General features: G+C 50.0%; 1 protein-coding gene across 1 annotated transcript; it reads right to left on the bottom strand.

Annotated features, from left to right (window-relative positions):
• Positions 1 to 1,863: 1,863 nt before the first annotated feature.
• Positions 1,864 to 20,986, bottom strand: UAP1L1 (UDP-N-acetylglucosamine pyrophosphorylase 1 like 1). Its single transcript, XM_074846255.1, has 9 exons — positions 20,710 to 20,986; positions 12,865 to 13,069; positions 11,033 to 11,208; positions 9,771 to 9,943; positions 8,737 to 8,930; positions 7,757 to 7,897; positions 5,968 to 6,153; positions 5,173 to 5,239; positions 1,864 to 4,178 (listed from the first exon to the last, which is right to left on the bottom strand). Exons 1-9 carry the CDS (start codon positions 20,984 to 20,986, stop codon positions 4,092 to 4,094), a joined length of 1,506 nt encoding a protein of 501 aa, XP_074702356.1. The 3' UTR covers positions 1,864 to 4,091.
• Positions 20,987 to 21,991: the final 1,005 nt, after the last annotated feature.

Below are 21,991 nucleotides of genomic sequence, written 5' to 3' on the forward strand. Positions count from 1 at the left end.
CGGCACCTGTTTCGGGCAGGTGGTGGTTGCCTCTTCCCCCTCGCTATACCTACTCTCTCAACGGAGCTGGGCCGGGAGTTCAGCTGCCTGGGCAGGAAATGAGACATAAGGAGAGGCTTTTCCTGTGTTGTGAAATTATAATATAGAGACCAGTCACAGAAATAGGGGCATGAAAGAAACATAAATGGAAATGTGCATGTAGGAGGTCATCAGGAAAAACAACTCAATGAACAGAAGGGCCGGCACACTCCCATCAGTCGAGCTCAGGAGGGTGCAGCTCCCATCCAGCTTGGAGAACCACACTGGGGTAAGGCCACGGCACCAGCCACGCAGCAGAAGACACTGTGCCCTAACAAGAGGATGCACCACAGACACCAATGCTCCTCCTGCCAGTCCACCAGGAAGGTGAGCACAGCAAAGGAAAAGCCCAAACACCTGTTGACTCCCAGAGGCCTGAGAAAGCTGTCTAATGTTGTTATTGCCTGCCAGGGAGAACCCCAGAGACAGCCATTTGTCAGCTGGCATCCCTTGTCCTTTGCATCACACGCACACAGTCCTGGGCAGACAACACAGGAACCATCCCGAGAGGAGACAACTGAAATCTGTGAGAGGATGTGTGAGAGTAGGTGAAAAGCAACTTAAGCAGTTGTGTAAACCCTTCCGTAAGATCTGGGACTGAATTTTGGTACTCGGCAGGATCCACTTGTCCCACACAACTCCTTCCCTCACCTGCTTCTCCACAGATGCGAGCCCTTCATCACTCCTTGTGCAAACAGTTATCTGCATCTTCACTGCAGAGGAGGAGGGACATCAGTGGGGTCAGAGGAATAGGAAAGAGCGCTGTTTAGTAAGGTACACATTCAGAGCCACAACATAACTGGCTTTGTAATAACCATTACTCCTAGACCAGGTTTAGTTCAAAAGGGAAAAAAAAGCATTGAAGCAGCTGCTTTAAGACTACTGCTTTAAGTGCTGGCACTGAATTGACCTTCAGTTGTGCCTAACTGTTCTGTTAACATACATCGGTTTAGCCTTTAAATTTGGAATCTACCTCACACTAGATTTCCAGATAAAACTGAAAATTTGGTGGTTTTCTGAGCAAACAAACAATTCTGGTGGATATGAACACTTAAAGCGGTGGAACAATTTAAAAGAAGCCTGAAGCATGCATTCATTTTTAATATTTATTTTCTTATCACAGGAAATTACTGATTTATGTACCTTAAAAACACATCAAAACCCCCAGCAGCATTCACATGGGTGCCAAGAGAGAAACATGGCGTGAAATAGGTAAGGGAAGGAAGAATATCTACTTCTGACCTTTGCTGGGTTCAGCACTAAACCCCCAAAAGAGCACAATCTGTTATTTGTGAAAAATCACTAACTTCCCCTACTGCTCGTTCTATAAATAGAGCCCTGTTTAAAAAGTGCCTGTCAATGGGAAGCCAAATAAAAGTTGCATTACAGTGAGTGCTCATTACCTACACAACAGCTGCGAAAGCCTGACTCAGATCCATATCACTCAAATTACTTTAAATAAAAATAAAACACACTCCACCCACAATTAAACTCCCTTCTCTCAGTAAACAGAGTTGAAAAACTTGAAAAAAATTAAACAGGATTGCAAGCAAGAACACAGTCTTCTGCTTTTTGATGAAAAAATTACATCCCACCATGTCAAACTCCTTCAGGAATTACCCTCTGCTGAGTTCCACATCCTGTACATCTGAAGCGTGGGCACTGCAGCCTCCAGCCGTGCCATACGTGACGCTGTCTCAGTGTCCAACACCCATGACGTGTAGGGACAAAGACGACAAGTGTAGTTTTCCTCATGGACAAGAAACACAGACACACACATAGAAATCACAGTAACATCTTTATTATAAAAATGCTTAGGTGTTCAAAAGTTTCTGGAGTACTACGGGACGTCCCTTTGTTTCAGATATTTTTCATTCCGTAACGCATACTAGAACTACTTTGTTACATACAGGACAGATTTTATTTATTTTTTTTTAAAGTTCTCCCAAAATTCTTTCTATGTTCCCGTTTAAAATGTGAGGAGTCATAAAAAACAACCCAACAGACAAGGCATTCAGCACTCTAATTCAGCTTCTCCTTGAAAACAACCTCTAGAAATCATGTCAGCAGCTCAGTGTACACATGATTAAAGCCCATGGGAACTGAAGTTTCAAAAGAGAAAGCACTTTAGAAAGAGCACAAGAAATACATTTTCTTTATAGCACAGTGCAATTTAAGACAAGAGCGTGCCTGAATCAACAAGCAATACCCACAAAGATACAACACAATTTGTTCTCAGATATAAGACGTGACTGACAGGAATGGAATGGCCCACAGAAACACTGTGCAAAAAAAAATTACAGAATTGAGTGTCAAGGACAAATGCTTAAAAGAAATGGGAATTACTGGCTGCACATGCAAACTGAGGTAATCAAAACTGTCGTTAGCTGGTTTGCATGTGCAAGAGGCTCATTACTTATGTGCATGCAGATACACTTTATACCCGAAAACTCTGCCACTGACATTTAGATGCTTTCTCTGGAAAACATGAGCCTACTTACAAATCATATTTATTCTCAAAGCCATTTTTATACTTCCCCAACATTCTGCATACAGCTTCACGTCAGGAATTACAGAAAGCCCTGTAAGTTATTTAAAAGATGTACACTTAAAATACATCAGCTGCTCCTCAGTAGCAGATGCATGAAATATCAACGTGCCAGATGAGGCATCTTCCTCACCACCTTCCTTAACAACTGGTTTAGGGAAAAGGTATAGAGCGCTCCTCAAGCAAAGGCCGCCCAGCAGTGCACCTGAATCATCCTCACAAAGGCTGAAATGACTCCGGTGCGCTCAGTGCAGGTTCTGCAGCAGGCAGGTCCCGCCTGGCACAAGCTTGCTGGGGCAGCATCCAAAGGCTGAACAGGAACAATCATTTGTGGATCACAGCCACACTGGGATCCCTCAGCCAGGGCTGAGGTCACATGCTACGTATGTTCTGGCAATTAGTGTCCTTAATTAGCTGACACATCTTTACATTATGGTTAGTAATATATTTAAAAAGAAGGCATCTAAAGAATTATTTACTAAGTGAAAGAGTGCTGGAAAACTACCTGGCAAGAAACTGTAGAAGCAGAGGCTGGTGTTCTACTGTGTACACTGGTTATGCTGGGATTAAGGCTTCTTCTGGTTTTGGTTAAGCATTAAATTCTACCATCAGAATTTGTTCCTCTTATTACTTTCAGATACTTTAAAAGAGTCCCCTTTGAGACATATGGTATACATTAAACAGAAAAATGAAAAGTAAAATAAATGATATAGAAGGAAGAGCAGAGGGTTGTGAAAAAATTTCTCATTTTTTTTAATTAAGAAAAACAGGTCACTACAGCTGTAAAGAGCAATCAGTCCAAGCTGCCTATTTATTTATGTTTTCTTGGAATGGCACCAGCAAACCTAGATATGCAAAGCAGTCTGTTATGCCTTGGAGTACAAACCTCAAGCAACCCTGCACAGCAGCAACCCTACCTACAGCAGACTCCTCTGTATGATCTGGTTAGAGGATGCAATTGCTGAATTGGATCTTCTAACCAGCACAGGATTAGGGAAAAGATGGATCAAACTGATTCTTCAACTGTGCACACAATTTAAAAACAAAACAAACACCCCGACCCCACCAGCACAAAGAAGATACCTAACAAGGCACTGAATACATTTAATCTTCTTGAATGCAAAGCTGATTTATTAGGCCCTGACTGGCTCTTTTACATATTCATATGCACAGCAAATAAGAAATATAAAATCTGTTTGGTACCCAGAAGGTGTTAATCTTCATTCACATCCAAGTTTACAAAACAGACTGAGGTAAAAGGCATAGCCTTCAAAGTTACCAAACAGAGCTGGTGAGCACAGATGTGTGTGTAAACACAACGGCTGCAAGGATCTGGCATCAATCCGATACTGCAAAGCAATTTTTTTAATAACATACTTCATAGCTGACATTTTAGTGATGTCAGTTTTTGTAATGGATCTGACCAACAGATAACTGATTTGAGGGGGAAAGGCCTCCCTTCTCTTCAAGAATTTCCTAGCATTTCTGCTTTGTTTTCCTCAAGTACATAGGGAGAAGGGAAGTCTTTGTTCTTCATGTACACGTCCAGACCCTGAGAATGTGTGAAAACAGTACTGTTAGGTTGTAAATACATCCAACTGGCTACCTGCACTATTTTTAAGTCTACATAATGTCCTCAAAGAACAACCAACTACCCAGAGCTAAAAGGTCACGGGAAGGGCAGACAACAGCAACAGTTTCCCCAGTGACACAGATGGAAGGTGTTTCAGCCCCAAGCCTGGAGTTCATGAAGGAGAAGTACCAATGAACCATAAAACAATGGATCTCAGAAGCAAACTTCCTTGGGAGGGGCAGGCATGGGAAGGTGTGTCCTTAACTCACATTAGAACAATCCTAGCAAAGAAAAGTCAATTCAAATTGCCTTGTTTTCATTTTGTTATTACAACACTTCGATTGCAATGAGTTTGCTACCTGCACACAGAAACTTAGTGAAGATGTGAAGTTTTATGAATGCCCTTCCCCACAGTGCCCACACATCCTCCTGCAATCCACTATTTCTTGCCCTGTTTGTCCAATACAGAGAAGCTCCTCTTCTCACTTCCAAATGGAAGCAGCTTTCCTAGGACCAATTCTTTCCAGAGGGACAGACAAGAAATCTATGACGTGGTTTCTCTAAAGCCAATGCTTTAGAGTTCTCTAAAGAACTCCAACTTATCATTCAGTATTCACTCACTGTGGGAGAGGGGCACAAATTAGCATACAATCGCATACGGTGAGCCCATGGATTTTGTACTTTGAATATTCTGCACTTATCATTCAGAAGATCTCAAAGTATTTGTGAGTCTTAATGAAATTCTCCAGCCTCACTGCAAGTCTCATTGTACAGATGGCTAAAACTAAGAGTGAACCAACTGCCGAAGAGTAAACCGTAGGGGAACCACAAACGTAACAGAGCCCAAGTCCTAGTTCCTTTGATCTTACCATTTCTCAGCAAGACCAGGCTAAAGAAATCCCCTGTGTTTGGAAAGAAATCAGACGCATACCTGCACACTCTTAAAAATACCTCCATAGATAGTTATTCTCACCTCTCCAAAGTAAGACACTAATGGAGAAATCTCACAGACAGCTGGAGGATCTTCAGTTCCTGAGAGACTAGAGAAGAGAACACAGGATTAGCTTCTTGCAATGCTTAAAAAAAACAGTGCATCTTTGTCAAAAGATCATCAAGAATAGGATATCCAGAAGGATAAGACATCTGTTTTCACATGCACCAGACATTATTCGAAAACAAAGTATGAAAATAAAAGAGAATTAGCAGCTCCCAAATATTTCTCATCAAAACAAGAACATGCTTTTATAGAGGTGCTTCTCAAGTAAAACGAACAGCTTGTGGGTTTATTAAACGATGAGTTGATGAAGTAATTATCCCACAGAGTAAAACCAGCTTGATGCAGGAAGTATCTGAATTGGTAATTGCTATAATAGCTGATCCTTAAGCCCACCTGAGAATCTTGATGGGCTTTAAGCACTGGGGCCATATTCACAAAAGCTGGTGAGGACTACAAATTACAATTCCTTGGGCTGGCTAAATCCAGAATGATGGAAAAGGTTGCCCCTGCCTAACAAGCTCTGCCAGAGATAAAGTCCAGAGCACTGTGCACTACTGTCTAGAGCACTCACAATCACTAATGGAGCAGGAGCTGTAATAGACATTACACGGCATGTTCAGAAAAGACCAGTTGAACAAAAAATCATGCCGAGCCACCCTGGGATCAAACTAATGCCCCGTTTTGTAGAGCACAGTACATGCCACTAGCCAGCTGGCACAGCTGGGCACTCACAGGCAGAGACACTGTGGAGAAGGTCACAGAGGTTCCTACCCAAGTTTCTCCGGTATCCTGCAACCATTTTCATCCAGAAATCTGGCCCCAGCCTTGAGAGCCCAGCGGTAATGCTGGGCCAGGAGGGCTTGCCGAGCAGTGGTAGGAGTGTCTTTGTCAGCTGTGTCTGCGTTTTTTAGGGGAGAGAACTCCTCTTCTCTCAAAACTTCAAATGCCACAAAATTCCTACCAGCAAAAGGGAGAAAACAATGATAAACAAAGCTAGCCATCAGCCCTGCTGATGTGCAACAACCTTAATGGGGAAAGGCTCATATATATTTTAGGGAGCAGCAATGTATGCAGCCTGGGGCAGTCAAGCTAAGGAAAACCCACCTCCCATCTGAAGAGCAAAGAAGTACCAGGGCTGTATGATGGAAAAATACAGTAAGAAGCCCAGTCTCTTTGGGAACATAACAGCAGCTTCACAACCATCCAGAGCTGCGCACAGATGAGAGGAAAAGCAGAGATCCCACAGAAAGCTCTCCAGGCACTGGGAAGCTTGTGGACAAAAAGCCTCAGGTAAGAACACGGCAGGATGGAGAGAGCAGCGGTGCCTGAAGCTCAGACACAGCACCAAGCTCTGCAGCTCACTTCAGAGCATCGCACCCCTGCTGCAAGAAACGGCCACTCCACTTGGGAGTCTGTAGGCAAGGATCAACTGAGGACACCAGTTCCCAGGTATGAACAAGCAGTATGGGAAGATTCACAGTTGAATCTTAAGTACAGCTGTTTACCAGAAATGGGAATGCAAATTAAAAAATCCCACAGCAGCATCTGTGCGTTTCTGCATTTCACGTGTGAAGAGCAGCTGCCAGGCTGGTTTTGCAGTATTATTAAAAAAGCACAAGGAATCACTGCTTGCAAATGAGTCCTTTCAAAGCTCAGAACTCGGCACTGTTTCTATCACATTTCTGCTTTTGCCTTTGGTGTGATACTTCTTTACTGAACACACGTGAGGAAACGGAGAGCAGTTCAAACCTTGAGCTCCCTACCCTAAAGTAAACCCTCTAAAAAGAAAAATACTATTCCCGAACAAAGATAATTCAGTTTCCCTGAGGTCTCTTTTTCCCATTTATTTAAGCCTAAACCAGAATCTTTACTGCTCAATTTGAGACCTCGGAAAACAGGTTTTAAAAGAACACTTATGCTAAATTCCTACATTATTAAAAGTCCCACATTCCCTAAACACAAAGTACCCCTGCCTGCACTAACACTACGGCACAGCGCTCTCAGCTATGTTTTAGAGCTTGGCAAGTCAACACTGACAGTTCCCAAGCAACAGTAACTTGGCCCCACGGTGCTTAAGCAACCCATTTTCCAAACACCAAGGGTGTGAGCTGAGCCCTGGCATAACACACACCAAAAACACAACCAGAGCTGCAGTTGCCATGGAAGCCACAATCCTGAAAGACCCAATTTTTGCAAGTCTGAATACTCCAACATGGGCTCGTATTAAATGTTGGCTTTGTGCTAGATTTCCTTTTTTTTTTTTTTGATTCTTTCTTTCACAGGGCTGGCAGAGGCTGAGCCAGCCAACACATGCTCAGTGGAACAAACAGTTCTGGGAGCATGGTCAGAGCAAGGCCAGCTACTGCTGAGCACTCTGTGGCCGCATCTCTCAGAGCCTGTGGTGTTATGTTGTGCTGGAGCTTGGTGTAGATCCAACAGCCTTTCTAACAAGCCACCCACAAACCACACGCTCCCTGGCAAGGCCTGTTACAACCTACAGTCATTCAAACAAACATTGAAAAGGGGAGGAAAAAAAAATAAAATCACGTCTGCCACTAACTTAGAGAACTGGAACACATCAAACACAAACTTCTCCAGCTTTATCCCGTTCGGTTTTAGCGGTTTTACCAGATTTCCCTCCTCGTCAATGTAGGGCACCTTCTTTATGGCTACGTGATGCCTCAGCTGCGGTTCATATTTCCTGCAAAAGGAGAAGAAACAAGTTCATTTATTCCATGTCCACTTAGAAAACAGTAGTACACTTCTGGGAAACAGATGGCTTATTACTGCTCTGGGTCCTCTCTCAACTGTTGTCCGTGTTGCTCTCTCCAAACTGATCCAAGTCACATCCAGGAAACACTTCACTGAGCAGAGCAGCCCAGCCAGCAGCACTCCCTGTACCAGTGGGACATGACAGGGTAAAGCAAGAGGAGAGGAAAGATCTAGCATAGAGCTGGAACTGCAGGCAGAGATAAAAAAAGGTAACCCAAATTATTATCTGACCAGGATGACAATGGAGCAGAACCCATTTCTCACACAAGGGTGGATCAAGGACTTCAGGAAGGGTGTACAGCTGCTCACTGAAGGCCTGGCATCACATCCCCATCTCCCAACACCACGGTGCAGAGTCCTCTGCCAGCTTTACCCCCTCCCCCAACCTCTGTTGTCCCAAGGGATGGCATGGGTGACATTCCCATTGAAAATCCTCAGTGTGGGGCTGCATCACTGATGACATCACTGACCAGACTGCAGCCCATGTGGCTGCTCACCCTTGCAGGCCCAGGAAGGTCGTACACTGGTATATCTTGGTTGATTTAGCTACAGCAATGCACGCAATCTCTTCATTGGGTAAGGTCTGAAGAGCACACTGGGGCTGTCAGAAAGGGGACACAGCTGTTTTGAACTGTTTGTAGGAGAGAGGAGGTGAACAGCAGAGCAGGAGGTACCCATAACTGATATTACAGAGTGGGCAACGGGAACACCCGCTCTTGGAGGCTTTTCTGGGCTGCACAGCTGCCTAGCAGGTCTGCTGGAACTTACTGGGCCACTGTCTCCAGGAACTCAACTGTGAAGAAATGGTTGCAGATATTGCCAGTGCTGTACATCAGTCCCCCATCAGGGCTTTTCTGCTGCGCAGTCTCCAGGCTGATCTCACTGTACTCCACCACCTGGTAGACCCCATCCACACAGCACACCACCCCAACAGGCTCTGTGGGGTAGGCCTTCTCCACCACCTGCAGCCACAGGACAGAGGGCTATGACAAGGAAGAAGAAAATCCCAGCACTATTCCAACTCCCACGTACAAATGATCCTACAGGACTGTAGGCATGCTGATCCTCCAGCACCTCAGGAGCACGGGCAAGGCAGTGCTGGGTATACAGAGTAGCCTGGAGGCACATTCTGTCCAACAACTGGGCATAAAACCCAGTACTTGACCGCTTAATTGCATGGCTGTTCAGAAGACAAAACAGTTAAAAGAAATCAGCGTACTGTGGGGCACTTTTCTTATCAAGGACTGAGACCTGGCATTAAATGAAAAAATGTTTGCAGCTATTATTAGCCTTCAGCTTCCTGTCTGAATGTACAGTGTTAATGACTAAAGTAATATAAATCTCTCCTCAGGCACCTGCTGCTTTAGGGTGACAAAACCAGGCTGGTTTGGTTTTCCCCATCTTCCACAGTGGGGCATAAGGAATGCCTCCATTAGACTTAAAGGTGCATTTAAGTAACACAACCCAGTTCAATACAGCTTCCAGATAGCCCGAGTGCCTTTGCAGAAAGGGCAGGGCATAAAGGAGAAGCAATTCCAATTTGTAGTGTCCTGTGCAGTTACAGTCCCTGCTCTAATTGAGTTAATTTTTGCACAGTACTCTGGGAGCAGCAGAGGAGGACACCCACGGGTTCTGAATGCAACGCAGGCAGCAAGCAGTTCTAAATCTGCTTGGAGCGAGTCGCTATCAGACAGAGGTCTGAACACCCTGGTTCATCTAAGCTCATCCTAGGCAGCAGCTTCCAAGTGTGATCAGACCTTAACTCCCCGTGGGGAAATGGCCCAGCGCTAGCACCACCTCACCTTTGCACCGCAGTCTGCCCCTTTCGAAACACAGAAGCCTATGAAGACCGGATCTGCCATTTTCACAAGAATATTGTCCACACAGTATACATGGACATACTGGATTCCACGTTGCTTCATGTCATCCAAGATCTTATTATCCACCAAAGCACGGTATAAGCCACCATTGCCATCTATAATGCAAGAGAAAAGAGAAAACCCTGGTTAGTTTGTGACTTTGTGGGATTTTTTTTGCTGACAGAGAAAAAGCTTAAAGTCCTGAAGAAACTTTCTTTAACAGCAGAGCAGGGAATTCTTTCTAGCCAAGAGTCAGTGCTACCAGATTTTATTTGCAGGTCTGTCACGTTCAGGCAAGGCTGTTCCCCTCCACACCCCAGCTCCCTCACCTGCAGAGTGGGACCATGGGGACCAGCCTCACAGAGAAGCATTATGAGACTTTATGAAGCCTTATAAGATCCTCAGAGGGTAAACACTAAAGGGCAAAACATTATGCTGACAGTGGGGAAAGCCTGCTATATTTCTTCTCTTCTAGTGCAGAGCAAAAGCATATTTAAAGCTCAGCTTGGAGAAAAAGACTGAAATAAATCTTATTTTCTGTTTATCTTCCGCCTGCGACTTCCCAATGCCTTTTTAAAGGCTTGAACTGCAGCTGCACAAAAGACACCTGCACATTTGTTCATCACAGATCACCCTTTCACAGCTCCTCCTTTGACACCCCTGCCAGATTAGGAAAACCGCTCTGCAACCGCAAAACCACATCACCGCAACACGGCCCCGACCGGGCTGCCCTCACCGAGTCTCCTATCATGTCCAGGTTAAGAGAAGAGAACTTTATTAGGTGAGACATTGCAATCATTTTGGAAAGTTAAATCTTCTTGCTGCTTTTTTACCAGCTATAAGCCTTGCATGGGAGCCTGGCTCCTGACAGCTTCACGCCTGAGAGGCAGCACCCCAGGGACCTCACGCACAGCCCTGCTGATGCACATTGTTCCTAACCTGCAGCTGCACCACTCCTAATCCTGACAATACTCCCAGGCTTTGATAAAAACCATGTGCTGTGGGCAAATCTCCAGTAAGAACTAAACAGACATTGCTAGACTCTATTACCAGCCTGAAACGTTTAACTGAACCCTCCCACACTAATCAGAAGCATTAACACTGACCTCCAAAGACTGCTCCATGTGCCAAGCTGGCTGATGGCTCGTAGCAATTATCAACACCTAACACATTACTGTACCACATAAGAGTGAACAGTGGGGTACCTGGAGCCATGGCAATCTTCCCCTTCTCCTCCAAGATGGCCTTCCCATCAAAGGTGACAGCAGGCAGCATCCTCTGTTCAAACATGACCACGTCAGATTTATTCAGGTTGAAGTAGTTGTGTTCTACAAAGAACTCCTCTGTCGGCCTCAGCGTGAACTCACTTGTCATGATGTACCTGGGTAGGAATGGGTGCTGAGCAATAAGCAAGAAAAGCACAAGGAAAAGACAAAACCGCAAGTGGAACACAAAAGGAAGGAAAGCCAAGAGTGTTAAATGAGGACACTGCAATATCCTGCAGTATGCAGCTGAGCAGGGGAGCTCTCCTCCAGAACTCGCCCTGCAGGAAGGCTGCACAGGGTCTGTGCATGACCCTAACCACAGGCTTAGCTCCAGCCAGGACAGAAGAGCCTTTCCCTAAAGGTGAACAACATCTGGATATCCAGATGAGCTGGAAAACAAGGCAAAGGACAGTACAACAGCCTCGTTCATCCTAGATTCAAACTGTTGTTAAGTGTCTAAAGCAGCACTGACCAGCATGAGGTGCTGAGAATGAGCTGTGAACCCCCAGCAGCTCAGTCCGCCAGCGCCTCCTCTGTGCCAAGGCGAACAGCAGCATTTTCAAATGTTGGCTGCATCATTTGTTTTTCTCTTAAGTTTCTCTATTTCCTCCTCTCCTTCTAGCTCCACATTGCTGCTGTCTCTCCCTCCACTACCCTCCTTCAACAGTGGCTAAGAACCACTTTCCTCATCTACCTGTCAACAACTATTGGCATAGGTGTATGGGGTCCTCTGCCAGCATGCCAGGGGAATCAATCCCTTGCACAGGAGAGCCTGGACCTCACACACTCCATGATTTGCATCTTTGCAGCACAGCACACCCTGGCCTGTGGTGGACTGTAGCAGCCAGCTGCCTCCTCAGCCCAGGGAGAGGAACATTATCAGCAGATAATGTTCCTACAAATAACCCATGTTGGCTTCCAGCAGCACCAGGGATGGTGTATTTGCAGTTCATGTCATGTACGTATGGCTTCAGAAAGAAACACAACGTGGGCTCGAACCACCTTTGATCTCTAATTTGTAAAACAATGTGCTACCCTGAAAACCCTGCTCTTTCAGTCTTCCCAAACCCTGGCTCAGACCAGACAGTGTCTAATGAAGAACACTTAGCAGAAAAGATTCCCAGAAGCGCGCTGCAGCGCCTTCTTCCCTCTCACCCACCACATCCCATAGGGAATTCATATTTTGCACCTTGCAGAAATCTAGTCTCTTCTGAAGCCTTTTGAAAGCTAGGAGCAGCCAGGAGGACAGCAGCCAGCTGTAAACAACAACAGCAGGAGGTGGCCTGAAAACGAAGCATGACAAGCTCCATTACAACTGCAAGGGGAAGAGGTTTTTTGCTGTGGCAGAAATTGCAGACAAGGGGAGGCAGAGGGTCTTGGAAGGTGAGCTGTAGGTGATCTCTCCCTCCATGCAGGAACCTGAGAAAGAATGGCCCAAACAGAGGAAATCTTTTGTGAAGCATCCGAAGCAGGCACTGAAAAGTGCTATTTATAGTGCTGTCAGGGCCTGGGCTTGAAAAGACAGCAGGGTACAGCAGTTAGGATAGTGGTCAGTGATTCAAGGGCAGTACTCGGTCCCTCAGGTCTGCAGACACAGACCTGCCACTGCCCATCCCTGCGCACCCTCCTCCAGCTGCTGGCATCACAATCCTGCCTACAAACGGCTCTCCCCTGACATGTCTCTGTACAGCACCCGGCAAAGTGCTTCTAGAAGACAACACAGGCAAGACTGCAACGCAAAGACAGTAGGTCTGTGGCTTCAGGTCACCTACCAGGGGACGGCACACTTGCAGTGGTGTCTCTGGCCAGCCAGCTGCTCCACTTTGCGGATTCTTTCTGCTTGGATCTGATACAAGGTCTTGCCACTGGGCAACCCCACGTTGTACATGCCCTTGGGATAGCTCACTCCCAGGCGAGTTCCTTGTCCTCCAGCCAGGAGCAGCACTGCCACCTTGTTCTGTGAGATCAGATGCAAGCCTGAACGGGAACATAAGGGGACGTGAAAATCACAAAAGCAACCAACACCCTGTGCTCTTCTCCTGAGCCTTTCTGCAGAGCTCAGGCAACAGCCAACAGCTGCCAGTTCAATGCCCATTGCTGGCTGTTCAGAGAGAACTATGACACTGCACACAATACGAGAAAAAGTCATTTCACCTCTTTGATGCAGCAGTTTCCTCACCTAAAGATGGTGTAACAACAGGGAACAGCCATGAGTTGCAGCTCAGGAGGATCAAACTGGACATTAGGATAAAAACTCTTTACTAGGAAGGTGGTACAGCACTGGAAAAGAGATCCAGAAGGGTGGGGGATGTCCCTTAAGGTTTTCAAGGCTTACTTTGGTAAAGCCATAGCTGACCTGACCTAGGGCTGGGTATAATCCTGTTCCGAATAGGGGTTGGACTAGAAACCTCCAGAGGTCCCTTAACACCAACATTTCTACATCCCAAAGAAATGAAGTTTTGTCATCTTCAGTGAAGCATTTCTGGAATCTGCCTTAATGAACTATCTGTACTTGTGCCCCAGCTTCTGTTTGGCTGCAGACTAATAGCACAGCCAAGCCTGCAGAACCCACAACTTCCACAATCTAAATTAAAACAGATAGTTTCTCCCAACATACCAGGAAAGTCCAGAACTTGGGGAAGAACCAGACCACGTAATAAGCACCCAGCTCATTCACACTCTTTGTTCCCTGCCTTCTCTCAAGCCAGCATCACAGTAATGACTGACAACTGCGAGAAACATTTTTCTTAAGGGAATGCTTTGCGTTCCTCCAGGAATGCAGTGAGGTCTGCTCTGTCCAAGCCAAAAGCCACAACTCTGCTGCTGTATGGTAGCTAACGGAGCCTTTTGCAACCTAATACAAGAAGTCTCACACACACCCCCAAGCCTGCCACTGCTCCGTGCGGCCCAGGACACCCCGTGCTTCACCCCAACCTCCGAGGAGAAAACAAACACCCAACTTGAACCACATCCGGGACTAAAAAATTCCTCACTTGGACTGAAAGACACAGGGACCAAAGATATTGAATTACAACAAAAACAGGATTGTTTTAATGCTCATCTTTAAATAATTGGCCATTTAAAGGAGCAATAGAGGGAAAACACCAATTGCTGCTCTAACAACCTGGCTTGGTTTGAGTCCTGTTCGGAAATGTAGCTTTCAGTAATAAAACCAGACGTAAGTCATTCATGACATTGCAGTAATATCTCCCCACGCTTACAAGTTTCAGTCCCACCACATCAGTAACACAATGTTTCTGCCTAAACATACCCTTTGCGAAAAGGCTGGTAATGCCTGCTCAGGAACACGGAAGGAAGCCTGCCATGCAGCCCTGCCATCGCTTCGCTGCAGCGAGCCTCTGCGTTCATGGAACTGCAGAAGCTGTCCACCTCTGGAGATCCGCAGTCTACCCTTCCACTCCAAGTGGGATTAGGAGAGCTCTCTAGAGGGAAACCTGTGCTGAAGGTGGAAGTTTGGGGATTTCAAAGTTTCAGGAGGTCCTTGGATAGAGGGGGAAGCTTGAGTGGGTTTAAATTTAAATTTTAAAAGGCACAGACGACAGCAGTGTGGGTGAGCTGTATGGCGATGCAAATAAGCATAATTTTATGCAACATACCACAAGCAATTAATGGCTTTGCATCTTTACTGAACTTCCCATCACAAAAGACTTAAAGCACAGAGCAGGAGGTCTAAGGCATTAGTTATGCCACTATTACTTGCTCTGGTCCCCAACACATGGTTTGCTGCCACGTGCTCGGCAGGCGGTTTGCCAGCGCACAGCACCATCGCTGGCGAAGGGAAGGACCGAATGAAGGGCCACAGGAGCATGGCTCCAGGTCTCCCAGCACCCTGGCTCTGGTGGTGGCTGCCCCTGCATCGAGACCTGGCACAGAGGCAGCAAACTCATGCAGGAGGGAAGCACGCAGGCGAGACCTGTGCTTTGCACACAAGCCTGGCTCGGTGCAGCCACACAGCCCTGGGGGACACAGACCTGGGTAAAACCTTCTTTCCTACCAGCCCCCTCTCCCTTCCCTTCTCTCTCCTCCCCACACAGACACGAGAGACGCAGCAAACTGCCAGCCAGCTCAGTACCAGGCTAGCTGGGGGTGTCCCTTGAGTCCACATCCCCGCCACGACCAGCCCCACCATCGCCTCTGCCTGTGCCCATCCTTTCGAGAAACAGCTGCGGGATGGAGCAGGGAGGAATCACAGACCAGTGGAGGGGTCAGCAGCAATGACAAACTGACCAATGGGAAGAGGAAGGGAAAGTCACTGTGGTTAGAAAACAAAGCCAAACTCTTCAGTTTGTGTCACTGTTGTCCGGGGGCAGGGCAGGGATAGGACAGCGATGGCTGCAGCTGAAGCATGTGGTTGCACAGATCCTGCCCATTTCCTATCCCTGCTTTATCCCAGGAAAAGGAATAACAACTGTCATGGTCCTGCAGAGGTCAGCCATGGGGAGCTGATTCACCACTCCGCAAGGAAACACCTCTCACTTGGCCAATCTATCCCTGAGCAAGCTTAATCTCGTCCTCTCCACAGTAACGATAAGCCTCTCGGAGCAAGACAAACAGCAGTGTCTGAGCAAAGAAAAGCCCTTGACCATGAGCACTGCAAAAGCATACTTGCTGTCATTCCCACAACCAAGGATGAGTCACTCTCCAGGGATTCCCAACTGCATTTAAAACCCACAGCAGATGGACACAGGCCCAGAGACCTGGCAACTGGAAGGGCTCTGAATGTCCCCACGCCACAGCGGCCCAGGGCTGAATGAGCACCGTCAGACAGCAGCATGAGACCGCCACATGCAGCTGCGCAGGGCCAGCAAGCCCAGTGAGCACATCCTACTGGGCAGAAGAGATAAGATGGTGACATATATATATATATATATATATATATATACGTGTGTTCCAGCTACTTGCTCCTCAGGATGCAAGCAAATACCTGGCTCGTTCACAGCTGCAGCAGTTGTGCCACACTGGTGCCCCACAGCACCAGTTAGTAGGGTCACAAGGGCAGCAGCACGAAGGGAAACACACAACCTTCCTCCAGCATCAAGACCACCAGCAGTCCCCCAAGAAAGCAAACTTGAAGCTCTCTAAAGATCTGAACAGCCTTGGACTGAAGTTGAAGGCTAAGGCATGTGGTCAGTAAAATCAAAGTACCCAACCACATCCCACCCAGGACCGCTCCGGGCAGGGATGCTGCATGGATAACCCCAGCCAGGCAGGGCAAGGTGCAGCTGCAGCATGTTCATCACCTGCCTCCATCGACACAGCACTCCTCCGTGCTCCCAGCCCAAGTACTCATTAGTGCTCATCCTTACCTAAGCCTTGTCTTACTGCAGGGCTGGGGAAGGGAGGGTTTCTCTGCCTGGCCTCACATATGTGAGCAGGGCACCACTGTACCAGGCTGCCGGGCTTCTTCCACCAAACCTGTCCCAAAATGTCCCAGTGGAAAAAGAAAAATTAAGGGAAGGAAGAATTTATGGAGGAAAAAAACCCAACCAACCTAAAAAAGTTCCTGTGGGACACTTCCAAACTGTTCCGTTTCAAACAGGCAATGAAAATATTTTTTAAAACCGAAACAACCTAGAACTGAAACTGCATGAGCTAAAGTATTTCACACTGATTTAAAAGAAAGCTGAGGTCTGAACTCAGCATTTGCTGGTCTCAGTTGCTGCAGCAAGGGGGTTGCTGCTTTGAGGTGCAACTCAGATTCATCCACCAGTGGACCAGGTCAAGTGCTTGCTCCGCTCCAGCTCTGCCACAGCACCGCCAGGCTCATACTGACACGCACCCTCCTGGTCCTGGTGCAACGGACCACATCCCATGATCTCCAATTAGAGGTTTACGTACAGCAATAGCCTGTGACCAAGGGGCATCACTCACATGAAGCTCTGGAGCGAACGCTGTATCGGAAAAGCCTGCGAGGTCCCACTTTGTGCTGCAGCATCCAGCACAAGCAGCTGCTATCCTCGGCCACAACTCAAGGGTGACAGGGCTGGTGTCACCCCACTGAAACAGGGATGGCCCAGAGGAGATGGCAGTTCTCAGAAGTTTTCCATGCAGCGACAAGAAGATCGAATCTGCCCAAGGATGATTTGGCATCTCACATCTACCTCCTGAAGGGGCCTCTCAACTGCAGGGACCGAAACCTTGACCTAAGCAGGATGAGTCTGAACCCAAAGCAATACCACAACATCAACGATGTAATTCTCTTTTTCTCTTACCAAAATCCAGCAGACTGACAGGAATGTATTCCCAGGAGAGGGCTGACCATGGCACACATGAACAACACAGCAAGGGGACTCTCCTTCATTTATGACATTCCCAGGATTTACGATGCAATCCTACAACTACTGGAGAGTTTTTCCAAGTTTCGGATCTTAAGTTGCCATGAAAACAAACATCCCCAAAGATCTGAGTAAGCCTACTGACTTCCCAGCTGTAAAACTACTAATATTCACGACAAGAGTTCATAACAACTGACTCATCTTGCTGCACATTCCTGGAGTAAATGGAAATATCCATCCCTCTTGAAAAAAACATCCACCTTATTTTCTGCAGCATATGAAATACAAATAGCTCAACCAAAGAAAAACCAGAAGATGTCTTGGCTGTTAGACAGCCACCAATGTTGCAGTAAGTCTTATTCTGCATAAAAAGTAAAAAACAAAAAATAGATTTTGCAGGAAGAACGGATTGATCTTGCAAGAACAGACTGAATTCTCCTGCTGAACAGGTGCATCAGCCCGATATACAACAGCAGTCAGCAAAAGAAGAATAAAGCAAAAAACCCAAAATCCTTAATTCTGCAGAGCAGTCTGATAACCAGAACGGCTCATCAAACTCTCTGATGAAATGGGGGCTATGCTGCAGCCCATGTCCAAGACTTAGATAAACATTTAAACACTAAACATTAAAATATTTACAGAATGTAAAAGTGTCTGTGCTTGATTGATATCATCATCCCTAAGGCTGCCTAGAGCATGTGATCACTTAATGCTTGTGTTTAAGATCTGAAAGCAAATCTGACCAAGCTAAGTTTTATCATCTCAGAGACAATGACTTTTTTCACTATTAAAAAAAATATCTTGGGTGTTCCCAAGACTAAGTTTTGAGTTGCTTGGCTCTTTTATCATTTTTTATCACAAAAAAGGGGGAAGGGGAAAGGAGGAGCTGTTCAGTCTTTGCAGAGGACAGACTGCAGGTGAGAGCTGCTGGGAACCTGGATACCTGCAGCCAGAGCACAGATGAGCTCGGGGTGACCCCGGCCCCGCAGCCAAGGGCTGTACCCGCCGTGCAGCCTCGAGGACATCGAGCAGCGGGTTGGGAGTTGGGACTGCTCTCTCTGCTCTTGTCCAGCTCAATACCACGAGCAGCTCACTGGAAGCAAGAGCCTTCTGGAGCCTGCATCCCCTCAGAGACCCACGACCCCCACAAAGCCTGTGCCAACGACACCAGCTCACTGGGAAACGCCGTGCAGAGGCACGGTGACACTCCCAGGGACGAGGCCACGTCGGCAGGGACAGCCAGCATGCCAGCGCTGCCCGGGTTCAGCGGCACAAACTCTGCCTCCTGATTGCCCTCCTCTGGGAGATAAAACCGAGGGCTGATTCCCAGCTCCAGCATTAAACGGAATGAGAAAAACAAACCACAGGAAACCAGAAGAACCACATCCCCCTCTCCTGGTACAAATTAAGAAATGCTCCTGCAGGACTGATGTAGCTCAGGCCATCCAGACTTCAGGGCCAGGCGACTTGTGCACGGTGCCGGTGGTCACAAACACACCAGACCTTCTGGACTCCTGAAAGCATTGCTCACGCCAAGGGAGGCCAGTCGCACAGCTTGCCTTCCTTGCCCTGCTGCAGACGGTGGCACAAGGCAGATATGCCGGCTCCTTGCTGGCCTGGCAGGGCAGAAGACGAAAGACCCAGCTTGGTAAAATTAATTTACTGCGCTCCCCTGGCCTGGACCCGTCTGCTCCTAGGATTCATCCCCTCCCCCTGACCGTGACACCCTCAGGCAAGAGGCAGCGACCACCATCCAAGCGGGTCCCTACCAAACCCCCCTGGTTACATCTGGGTGGCCACTGTGGTGCTGGCTGGGCACTGACACCCTCTTCTGCTCGGCTGGACATGTGAGCATGGCTGGTGGAAACCCTGGTTGGACCAAGCACACGTGGCCCCTGGGTCACCAGTTTCCTCCTGCTCCCTCCATCGCCACTCAGCTCTGTCCGCAGAGTCCGACGTGGCAGGAAAGCTCCTCTGCCCTGTGACCCTGATGCTTCTATTTTGGCTTTTCTTTGGAAACTTTTACTCCCCTGCCCACACATCCCCACCGCTTCACTGGCAGGTTTAGGTCAAGGCTGTGCAGACGCTTGCCACAATTTAGGCAAGTGTCTCTCTGACCACAGCTTTTTTTTTCTGGCTTCCTTTTTTTATGATGATTATTTTTTAACGGTGCTGTTACATTTTATAGAGGGGAGACACATCTGAACCTTTGCAAATAAATAAAATAGAGCGTTCACTAAGGAAAAAAGCACAGGATGTCTCACATGCTGTGGGGGGAGCACAGCACCCCACATCCAGCCACCACCTCTCCCATCACCCCCATCCTTCACACACCCACTGGGTGACCAGGGAAAGCTGCCAGCAAAGGCTCCAAAAAACATGGATGCTGGGCTCTCCTGAGCTTCTTCCACACCACCCATCCGCTCTGCTCCCAGATCCCACCTCCCTCCTTGCACTGCAGGCGGTACAGGCTGGACCAAGGCCTGCCTTCACACCCCTGAGCAGTCCGGGAGATCACCTGTGTGCCCCAGGGCAGGTCCCCATGCCAGGGACAATGCAGCCCCTCTGCTCCCACCCTCCCCAGGGAATTCACCTCCGCCTGTGAGGCACCACACTATCCCGTGGCCTGCCCACTACACGCTCCCCAGCCTCAGCCCCTGTATTTAACAGCTAAGAGTGAAAATTGAATGTTTCAGCTCTAAAGTGTCCCCACAGCCCCTGCCCTGGTCATCTGGCTGCCTGCACTGGGGCCTGCCGGTACAGCTGTAACCCCAAATCTCCCCCGCTCTGCCTTCCTCGCCATCACCTTGGCTCCCACTCGCCTCCCCCCTGCCTGACACCAGCCCCCCCTCCCGACAAAGCACACGGCCGCCGTGCAGGCTGCTGGATGCCACCCCAAAGGTGACACCTCCGGACGGGGGTCTCTGCCCCCGGGACCCCGCCAGGAACATCGGCCAAGGCTCCGCGGGATGCCGCAGGGATGCGCCTGCCCCCCGCCCCGAGCCCCCCCCGCGCCTCGCCCCAGGGCCGGGGCCAGCCCGGCCCCTCCCCGCTGGCGCCCGGCCGCGCTGTCGGGTGTAAGTCAGCCCCGGCCGGCTCTTGGGACGAGCCTCTGTATCTCTGGCACCGACTGGCAGCAGGGCCGCGCTGCGGGACCCGCCGGCAGCGGCGGCGGCGCCGGGACAGACGCCCCTGGGCCCCCCCGGCCCCGCCCCGGCCGCGCTCCTGAGCCCGCGGGCGGGAGGGGCGGCACCAGGGGCCCGGAGCCCACAGGCCCCCCCCCGCCCCGGGACGGGACAGGCGGCGCCGCGCCCCGCTCACCTTCCGCCTCCCAGCGCTCCAGCGCGGCGGGGCCGCTGCGGCGGGTGCTGCCCAGCAGCTGGGCGGGGAGCGGCTCCATGCGGCCGTCCAGGCGCTCCGGCAGCCCCCGCTGGCGGGCCCCGGCCGCCGCCGCCAGCCGGCAGTGCTCGTCCAGGCCCGGCGGCAGCGCGGCCAGCAGCGCCCCGCGCTCGGCCGGGCCCAGCTCGGCCCAGAAGCGCATCAGGTGGCTCTGCCCGCACCGCGCCAGCCGCGCCCGCGCCTCCTCCACCGGGCCCATGGCGCCGCGCCGCGCCCGCCGCCCTCTGCCCGCCCGCCGGACCGGCCGGGGCGGGGCGGGACCGACCGGGGCGGGGCGGGGCGGGGCGGCCCCACGGCAGGGCGGCCCCGCCCCCCGGGGACGCTGCCCCGCCGCTCGCGCGGGCGGAGCCGGTCGGTGGCTGCCGCGTGCCCCTCGCTCGCTTCCCGAGAGCCGCCCGCGCTCCGGGCGCTTCCCGCGGCCTCCTCGGGCCCGCAGCACCCTGCCGGCCGCCGCGGGGTCCCTGCCCGGGGCTTGCCCGCTGCCCGGCCCGGTGAGGCCTTTGGCCAGCGCGGCGGTTGCCCCGTGGCCGAACTCGTGGCCCACAGGCTGGCCCGGGCACGGCAGGCGCCAGCCAGGGCACCGCTCTGCCCCGGGCTGCGCCCGCAGGCGCGAGGTGTGTTTGGGTGCTGAGACGGACCCGGCCGGGAGCCCAGGGCCGTCGGTGCTGGGACCTGGGTACCCGGGAAAGCCCCACGCCGCCTCTCGCACCCACACTCGCATCTAAAAGCTCTGGGCGTGACTTCAGCCCCGCAGGGAGGCGGGTGGGTCCTGCACCGCCCCCGCCGTGACGCCTGCGGCAGGGTCAGGGCCACCAGCTCCTCATCGGAGACCCGCCAGCAGCAGCGGCGAAGTGACGAGACACAAAAACCCAAAGACCAGGGCTGGGCCGCTCGTGAGGTGACAGAGGGCACACGGCGAGGCAGCCGCCTCTGCGGCCGGCACTGGGGTCACCAGCCGGCGAGTGGGGACTGTGATGTCCCCTGCTCCTGCCCTCAGCCCTGGTATGTTCCGCCCACTCCTGCACTGGGCAGCCTGGTGCTGCCCCCTGTCCCACCACCGTGCTTGCTGTTAGAGCCCCGCTGGGCAGAGGAGAAGACAGACGGACAGACAGCTGGTCAGACACAGCCACCTCCCTGCTTGTGACCCGAGTCAGGGGAGCTGGACTCCATCCGGATGTGACAATCGGGTCAGGAAGAATCCCTG

This window comes from Strix aluco, chromosome 20 (assembly GCF_031877795.1).
Source record: "Strix aluco isolate bStrAlu1 chromosome 20, bStrAlu1.hap1, whole genome shotgun sequence".
Taxonomy (NCBI): Eukaryota; Metazoa; Chordata; class Aves; order Strigiformes; family Strigidae; genus Strix; species Strix aluco.